The sequence below is a fragment of the Macrobrachium rosenbergii genome, chromosome 41 (genome assembly GCF_040412425.1).
Source record: "Macrobrachium rosenbergii isolate ZJJX-2024 chromosome 41, ASM4041242v1, whole genome shotgun sequence".
NCBI classification, from domain to species: Eukaryota; Metazoa; Arthropoda; class Malacostraca; order Decapoda; family Palaemonidae; genus Macrobrachium; species Macrobrachium rosenbergii.
The window spans coordinates 90,035,428-90,045,682 of NC_089781.1; the positions used below are offsets into that span (position 1 = coordinate 90,035,428).

A 10,255-nucleotide genomic window follows, 5' to 3' on the forward strand; every position below is an offset into this window, starting at 1 on the left:
GTAGAGAGAGAGAGAGAGAGAGAGAGAGAGAGAGAGAGAGAGTGGTGGAGTGGGAGACAGACAGACAGATAGACAGTGGTGCTCAGGGCTAGTTGCTGGATTTGCACAATGGACTCCAGGAAACGTAATACCATGCAAGCTTCTGCGCCAACACCAAATACTCCCCCCTCCCCAACGCACCCCCAACGTAGCCAAACCCCGCTCACAAGGTCTCAACAACCAGTCTGTCCTGTGTCGTTATGATGAGCTTTCCACGGAAACTCATTCCAATCCTCACACTCTCACTTCGTTCAACTTGTAAGCTAAACAAATTAGCCTACTAGAATTCTGTTAGTTGCATTTAATTTAAAGACAATACTTATTCTTTTCTATATAACTTCAATCAATTTTGCTCTAAATGGCACTAACTCCTAATTAGCCTCCCGTAGTCTGCAAAACATGTCGATAAACTCTTAAAACAAATAAATATTCATCTGTTTGAAGAGTTGTAGTCATAAAAAAACGATATCTAAATCTAGTTGTTTAATTTTTATTTAAAAGTTCAACTGTTAGAGAGAGAGAGAGAGAGAGAGAGAGAGAGAGAGAGAGAGAGAGAGAGAGAGAGAGAGAGAGAATATTTTATTAAAAACATGTCAACAATATCGATACTACAGCAGAATATAAAGTGTCACTTAATGAAACATAGGCTAATGACCGGATTTCTCACTTGAAACTCGTCAACAAATTAAATATACATCTGCTTTGCCTCACGAACCAATCAACAATCGAAAGACGACATGCTGTACACACCCAAACCATTACTAGGTCATATTCGCCAACAATCTATTTACTTCTCGGTTCTGTGTGAAAACACGACTTCAACGTTTACGACAGAATAATGCAAATGCAGCGTCTAATATCTAGGTAACTAAACTAGGATACATGTATTACATACCCAGACCTACTAGTACCTGAACAATTTTGGACAGCCTATACAAAATATGCACACACACACACACACACACACACACACACACACACACACACAGAGAGAATATTTCTTTTTCACCTGTATACATGCTGAAAATCTAATAATTATATATATATATATATATATATATATATATATATATATATATATATATATATATATATATATATATATATATATATATATATACAGTATAGTCTATATAGCACGCGCATCTGACCGTTCGCGATATACAGTATATTATTTTGAGAGAGAGAGAGAGAGAGAGAGAGAGAGAGAGAGAGAGAGAGAGAGAGAGATCGACTTCCCAATGAAGCCAACAGCCAGGTGTTACTCGGGATGGCTGGTTGGGTCTCCTGTCAGGACAACGGTCATTTTCAAATGAGTCTTCTCTTGACGATAGGAAACGGACACAGCCTACTGTATGTGACGGGTGAGCGATGCTATCAATTTTGTTCACATTTATTGTTTTGATTCTGTTTGAAATAACTTGTGATTAACTAGGCCTAATGGGAAAATGTCTTGTGACAGGTTAATGTGGGCGGAGGGGGGGGGGAGGCAGTGGTATAGGCTACGTGAAATTTGGAACTTTATATCATGATCTTGCTGTTTCAAGTTACGAGTTAAAGAAGAAAATGATACCGACCAATTCACTCTCGCAAAATGGGAGGGATATTCTGGCTTTAAAATAGTTTCTTATATTTTCATAAAACATTCATTCCAAACCACAAAAACATATTAATAAAAACTTCCAATCATTAACTATATATTACATATGCAATTAACTTGTCCTGATTAGGTAGTTATAGCCTACATGTAATAAAAACATGATAGTAAAAAATCTCCATAACCCTGTAACCATATTCACCAAGAAACTTCCTTTAACTAAATAAAAGATGGCCTTTAATAAGACATAGGTCTATACATACAAATACCTATACATACACACATAAGTAAAATAATTACCGGTACTGCAAAGTTCACGTTTTTCATTCAAAATTCGGGGAAATGTTCACACTTTAATCTCAAAGACAACACGACCACAACGTAAGGCCAATAACGCATCAGGACTGTGGCGAAACCAGGGCACAAACTACTCTCTTTATCACCCAATAAAGGAAAGGCCTAGGCCTGCTTGTCAGATTTCGTGACGGAGTGACAGCCAACACGCTGACTGCCAGAAAAGAAAAAAGTAAACTCAAGATAACGTGAGACCTGGAGTCTGGACCACATTCATTATGAGCTTACAAGAAAAGAAGTTAAACTTATACAAGACTTAGGCCTACACACCGAAAGCACATCTCCATAAATTCTAAAGGATTTTATTATTTCTAAATCAAACTGCTCATTATATATGTACTGTAGATGGTGAAAAAACGGAAGCAGTTGACTCGTATATGCATTTGAGTGTAAATATAACGGACGATGGTTGGATGCGAGGAGAGGCGAGTCACATTACGTGAAGCAAGGAAGGTAGCATGGTGAGTGACAAGTTAGGAATGGGACTCTGAGTGTCTATGGACGTCAAGGTGGACAAGTAGAATGTAAGGAATGTTGAGCGCTTCCTCCTTTATGAATATGAAGCGAGGATGATGAATGTGGATGAAAGAAAACAAAAGTTAAAGCTGTTGAGATGAACCCTCCATGTATTGGCTCTATGTGGCATAGCCTAAGTAGCCTAGTACTGAACAGGTGGGCAATGTGAGAAAGGACTGGACACACTAGCAGACTGACGAAAATATAAAAGTAAGTTTACAAGAAAGCTCGTATATTGCCAGATGACATACAGATATCCCTCAGTTATATATAGGCTATATATCATAAATTGCATATATACGTACCTCAATACAAATCAAACGGTACACAAGAGTCATATGGAGAACAAACCATATTTGATAACCATATCTCACAATAATAAGAAAAATGGCACAGAAACATTCACGATAATTAAATACAGTTAGACTACAATGAGGCCGTTAATTGGGGCTCTTCCACTTATTTACATAACTGAATATATTACAGTGTGAAAACGAACGATAGAGAGAGAGAGAGAACAGGGTCACCCACCAAACCCACATGACTCAGGAAACACCACACGAACGAATTCATTCACAAATCCCAGATGGAATATTTCTCAATGGATGCCTTGGGAGAAATACAGTCTGCTGCACAAAGTCTTCAAAAGCTTCAAAACGTTACAAGTTTGTCAGTTAGGCTACATGAAAAGTGATCACATTTATGATGTATATCATAAATGATAAATGTTTATTCACGTGCGTTTTTATTACAATCAAATCGTAGCATAGTTAATATACCTATACACATACACACACGCGCGCACACATATATACAGTATGTATATATATATATATATATATATATATATATATATATATATATATATATATATATATATATGTTACCATAAAATCAGCAATATGCTGTCATGTTATTTATATCCGTTAGCCTACTGAGAGAGAGAGAGAGAGAGAGAGAGAGAGAGAGAGAGAGAGAGAGTCAATCAAGAGAGTCCAATCAATAATAACACAGCTTCACAGCAGGGTGGGGTTTATTGATCAATGGCAAAGACAGCCAAACGGACAGACTCAGGCCTACAGGTAGAATAAGCTCTATAGGCAGGTAGTATTGTTTCCAACCGGTTTCACAGGAGGCCTGGGTCCGCGGACTAGTCTCCAAGTCGTCTGAGATAAAATTGTAAACTGACAACTCTACAATGACAGCCAAAGTATCTCTATTATTTTTTCTGTTATTACTCATAATGGGTGTACTTTATCACAATACAAAAACACAAAGGATTCAATGTTCATAAGCAAAAGAAAAAACACTGGGGCATACTGAACACTGTAGGCTAACTGGTAGAAATTGACACAGTATGCGTAATAACGAATAATAATAATAAAATAATTGGTAAATAAGAAATCATTGACATACCAACCATATGACATAGTCTGTCACTTTACAATCTGAAAATGATGTCAACTAACCACTTAGATACCCTGCGTGTTCATAAGCTTAAACTCTGCACCCGTCACAACAAAACTGGTTTTGACCAAGAAATGAAGTTCTAAGATTAGAAGCCAGTTATAACCAACAAAAAGAGCTAAAAAAAAAAAACAACCAAAATATAAAATAATTAAGATTTTAAATAAATGGCACTAATATTTTCCTTAACACAAATGCGAACAAAGTCCATACGAATTATCGAAAATTCACAATCACGCACAGCATCAAATTCCTGTAAGGTAGCCTATTTTAGAATCGAAAACCAAACCAGCATTTAGATCAATCAACTCGCCCTCGAAGGATCGATTACTTTGGTCCAATCTGCAATAATCCCCCAAAACCCGATAACCTGCTGTTGAAACACCAAGAAGATGACTTAAAAGTATCGATAATCCATACCAGGCATGAAATACACAACACGGGTCTATAAAAGTTCTCGGTGGATATAAAACAAGATCCCTCTTGAGGAGCCTCGATGCAAGAAGTTTTAAACGAATAGACTTGCGCGCTGTATGAACACGGGAGAGCCAGTACTTTAATTAACATTCGAAGCACCATGTTGCATTAGCATCTAAATTTATCAACAGCACCAGCAAGTCAATGTATTATCCAAAGACAAAGTATATATTATGCTGCATCGCTTAAAATAAAATCTCTAATGTTCACTACAAAAGCTAACTTTAAAAGGATATAAAAGGATGTAAGTCCAAGAAATAGCCTACACGGAATGCTGACAAATGAAACTGGTTAATATGTAAGTACTAAAATCTGTATGAAGCGTAACCAGAAATTATGACAAACATCAACAAACAAAGCACCCTGTTATGTCAACAAAGAAACCATAAAAGTATGTTATCGCCGTCGAGGTATCATATAGCTTAGCCTATAACATATAACTAAACCAACACCATATCAGCAGCCTGCATTCCATACTGGGTACACGACTCATAACCCACCTCGCACATCTATTATGGATGCAACACTCACAACCCAACATGGTAACAACCAATGTCCCAAATTGTATCGACCCCCATTATCACGGTAACATATTGGTACAAGAATTCTGTAATAATTCGCATTGCAAAGGTTGGGTGTGTTACCAACCTCGCCCACTAGGAGCAAGGTTCGAACCCTGTTCGGGGCACATACACTTATCAGTTATTTTATAATTATCCTAATTCCCTGCTCTCCTTTTTCCCTCCTTTTCCTAAATGTTGTTAGAACTTACTTGCCGATAGCGTTTGATGCTTCTTGAAGGTCACCATCCAAGTACCGATCAACCCACCAACGGTGCTTATCTTAGTCGACCGTACGACTTAGTGGGATATCGAACGTGCCTCTTCATTCCTTTCACGACCTAGCCTGTCAAAAAGCAGTGACATAGCCTCTTTGTCGGGCAAAACCCAAGACTCTGGTAAAACCTAAATCCCAGCAGTGCCATGATAAACAGCTATAGCCTACCTGACATAGGGAGGGGAGGAGTATACCCTGTGGCCACCACCCACAACCAACTCTCACTCAAAGATTAACTGAAACATCAAAACGGAGTCGAGAAAAACTTCATTTACCACTGGATTTACCTTCATCTATTCAAGCTCTTTACCAGCTGATCTTCTAAAGAGATGCTGGACCAGATGTAGTTCAAGTGCAGCCAACCTTTAAGTGGAATGTCAATCTTCGTCTTCCATTCACTGATTGTGTTTTTTTTTTTTATCTTCCTGGCATCCTGATGACAGTCTCTCTCTCTCTCTCTCTCTCTCTCTCTCTCTCTCTCTCTCTCTCTCTCTCTCTCTCTCTCTCTCTCTCTTCGTAAAATCATCTGGGTCACTTAGCCTAATGACCACATGTTCACACCAAATCGTCCGGCCAGAATTGTGTGACAAATACAATAATCAAATTAAGTTAATTCAATGGTCTATAACTTTATAAAGTTCACACGATAAGATATAAGTGCCGATATTCATAAAAGTTATGCTGGCAAATTAAGAAACTTTAAATAATCTATATTCAAGTTCATGGCTGGTTACCAATTTTTTTAAAAAGAGGTGATGGAATTCTACCACTAATAATAATTTACTTCTAATAACAGAAAGATGCTCACAGGACTACCTTGCTTTAAAAAAAATGACAGCCTTCACGGTCTCATCACCCTCTTATAGATAGGCTAAATGAAGGACGAACCCAATTTGGCTGAAATCATTCTGTGAAGACACTCCGTGAAGGTAAAAAAAAAAAAAATTCATCAGGAAGATTATTAGCCTAGACCTAGTCGCATGACAGCGCAGTTCATTTGCAAAAAAAAGCGTAGCCTACTTGGCGCGTGGTTCAATGGCAAGGAGCATTACCTCGAACTGCTTCAAGGGACGAAATCAATAAAAGCACAAGAAGGTCGGCCCTAAACGCAGCAGAAAACATCACTATCGAAGATCGTTATATCTCGAGGCGATTTGCATGCAACCCGAGGCACAAGAGGTTAGAAATCGAGAGTGGTAAGCAGCAGTTTCACATCGAAACATGAAACATTTAACTGTTTTATACATGCATAAAAATCTATATATATATATATATATATATATATATATATATATATATATATATATATATATATATATATATAATATAAAAATCACAAAACCATATATGTGTGTGTGTAACTAAAAATCACAAAACCCAATGATATTAACTTCTGGAAACAAAAAAACTACAGCATTTCCTTGGACTGACATTCGATTCTTTTCACTGGCCGTCATGTCTCCCCTACACCACGGTCTACAAAGAACTTTCTAGACCGTGCCCTACACATACCATACAGCCTACGCAAATATTCAAGGTATTGGCAATCCCCATAGAGAGCACAACGCCACAATACACTGTATAAGCCCAGGTCAGAACTAAATAAAACTGAGATCTTACATATGGCTTTGCATACATGGCTAACATACATAGGCCTATGCCTTAGGCATCAGTAATTATTATCAGCCTAAAAAAAAAGACACTCATAAACTACCACTGCCGTGTCTTCGATATGTTTACGAAGATACACAAATGTTATAAAACATGTATATACTAGAAAAGACACATGCCAAATGAAAATGAAAAACTGCCATACTTTCTAACTACTTTCAAAATCATCATGAACTATGTGGTGTTAAAGTGTCTTATTATCCAAAGAGTAAATAACTGGCAGCCTTCTTTTACCCAGGAAATAAATAAATAAAACGTACTTCAACTCGAGACATGATTAGACATACCTCGTCAGAGCTACAGATTTTTGGGCAAAACAATAAACAATCACCTGATTTTTGCACTGCAGCCTATAGAAGACACACTAATTTACATGGCACACATTATATTATATATATATATATATATATATATATATATATATATATATATATATATATATATATATATATAGTAGACACCCTGAAGATATCTTAGGAGGGAGGGATGAAGCGCAGCCGCAATGTTCTAGTTGCGTGTTACATGTAATCCAAGTTCTGAGACCAAGAAGGTACGTTTAATTAACCTGGCACTAAATTCGTAGAGATTATAGTTGGATCCTATTTATAAAACGGGCTTCAACAGGTGATGCAATTACTCAGCTCTCTCTCTCTCTCTCTCTCTCTCTCTCTCTCTCTCTCTCTCTCTCTCTCACACACACACACACACACACACAAACAGATCCTCACAAGACTAGCCAAACTGTCTAGCCAAAATACAATTCACGCTAAAATATGAATCAGAATCAATGTTACATAACTTGTAAAGAGCAAAACCACAACCTTGGGCTCCAGGGTGGGCTAGCTTCGGATTAAATCGCACCAAATACTGCCCTCTGTATCAATATTTCATAAGCATATGCCGCAATCTACATTTTTTCAGCAATGAGGCGATTCCCTTGCTTAGGTGAAAAAAAAAACTCATGATGTAAACACTTCCCATTCAATCTCTAACTGTTGAGGATACATAGTTATACACTGTAAACAAACACAAACATATATGTTTGTCACAAACATATATGTTTGTGTGCATGCGAGCTTGTAGAGAGAGAGAGAGAGAGAGAGAGAGAGAGAGAGAGAGAGAGAGAGTCGTTAATTGTCAAAACAACGTCGAATAATAACCGCTCATAGCTCTCCCTCACCACCCGGGAGTCGATCCAGAATAATGGCAAAGAGAACACCCAGAAGGTGCAAGCACGCAGCGTGAGCACGCCCGCGCTCAGTCATTGCACAGTCTACTCGAATCCCATATCCTGCACGATCGATGAAATAACAGGGCGAAAATCGAGCGCCCACACAATACACCTTGCCTGATCTTCCTTCTGCGAAGAAGGGGGTGTTGCCCTGGGGAAGGGGGGGGGGCGCAGGAGAAGGTTGGAGAGCTGGCGTGGAGACGAAAGCCACACGAGGAGCCGTGGATTTTGCACGAAAGTTATATTGGAAACTATAGAATTCTCAAGTATGTATCCCACTTTATGTAAAAGACAAAAATTCGTGGTATAAACAAAAAGTAAAGTACAATAGTATACAGCACTGTGTATCGTCTATTATTTCCATCACAGCTACAAATACCGAATAAATATACAAAGAACCACGATGAACTAGAAGGATAATTCACCTAAAAGTAATATTCTATATAGTTGTCTGTCTACAATGTGTTCAATAAGCATGTTTCGAATAAAGTAAACCGTTCGTCAGTACTCGTGGCTATAGAATGCCACGCCCACTTCGGCCAGCCACGCACGTCGCCTTCGTATGCGGTTTACGTTATCTGTTATCTGATAGCCGTTAGTTAATTAGTAACAAGTTTTGAATATTGGAAGAAAAAGCATGCAGTTTCATAATACTGAAACAAGAAAATAAACAACTCTTCATTTTCCATTAGACTTCTATGAAGTTTCTGCTACGGCATGAGACTAGAGACACGAAGACTTTTTCGCCTGGTGAACGTTAATTGTATGCAGATATAGGCCTACAATGTATCTCAAGCCAGGTTTCCATTGTATTTTTAACGTTATCCATTTTAATCAGTAAAATATATTTCAAGCCAGTGTTCCATTTTAAGTTTAGCGTTATCCTCTCTAATCAAGATACTGACTGATCTTGCCTACAAATAATGCTTCATTAGTACAGCATCTTTTCGCTTTTATAGCCAAAACTCATGGCGTAAATAATTAAACATAACTGAAATACCCTAAACCACCCAAAACATCATGAGATAATTTTAAGATATTAGCCTAGCAACATGAAACCTAAGCCTAGGCCTACATCGCATAAAGAACTATAAAAGCAGAAATAACCTAACATGATTACAACACCTGCAATAAATATTCTTTCTCCACCTTTCTTGAGTTCATAGAATAATCCTTTAACATGACCCCTTGTGCTCTTTCTTTGGGAAGTCTATGGCCCAACATGAGAAACTTTTCTGTGGTCGATTCTTTGGTCTGTATTTTTAACGTTACTGGTAGTTTGAGCCTAGTCCTAGCTGAATTACGACGCCCCGAGTTACAGACCGTATGCGACGTATAAAAATAACTTGTTTTCGAGTGATACCTCGAATCTAGTGCCAAGATCAGGTCAAAGTTGCATGAATTTCCTAAGCGCTTGGCGTCTGGAAGCAGTCTGTGCTGACGCCCTGCGAGTCTTGAGCCTATCTGAAGCCTTTTCTGATTAACGCTCGACGCCCCAAGAATCAACGTTTCGCATATGGAACAAAAGATGAACATAGGATACACGTTAAATGATAATCGAGCCTTAATTCTCTTCCTCTCGGAGTGCCTCCTCAGCTGAGGCAACACACCCTCCTCCCTCCCCTCGAGAGTGAGGTCACCCACCAAACACACACATACACATACTCTTCATAAACAAACTCCCCCAGCTTCGAGTGACAATGGTACTCACCCATAATTCACTCCCCCAACTCATGGTGGTGGATCCTTCTGTGGCAATCCAATGGTCGACTTATATCCCGGGTTATAAAAAGGGGCTGGAGATAGATATAAAAGACACGAGCGCGAAACACCACTTCACTCACCGATACTTCAAGGCAAACTAACTGCAGAGCATCATGGGTAACCTCAGCAAATCTGAATCATAGAAAACGGACATCCATATCGTGGATATTTCGTACGTTTGATGACCGTTACGCCAATGAAACACAGTTTGGTAGTGAATAAACTTGATATAGCGTCTGTTTTGAACAGAAAATTAAAATGAATTATGCCTTTATGAGAAATTTACGAACAGTTGATAAGTA

General features: G+C 38.3%; 1 protein-coding gene across 8 annotated transcripts in view; it reads right to left on the minus strand.

The window, feature by feature from the left end:
• The window catches only part of Cip4 (formin-binding protein 1-like Cip4), a 384,908-nt gene extending 374,856 nt beyond the window's left edge, over positions 1–10,052 (minus strand). For all 8 annotated transcript variants that reach the window (XM_067084635.1, XM_067084633.1, XM_067084627.1 and 5 more), the window contains exon 1: positions 9,901–10,052. In XM_067084635.1, the coding sequence (XP_066940736.1) occupies positions 9,901–9,924 (24 nt within the window). In that variant the 5' untranslated portion in view covers positions 9,925–10,052. The remainder of the gene's footprint in view (positions 1–9,900) is intronic.
• Positions 10,053–10,255: the final 203 nt, after the last annotated feature.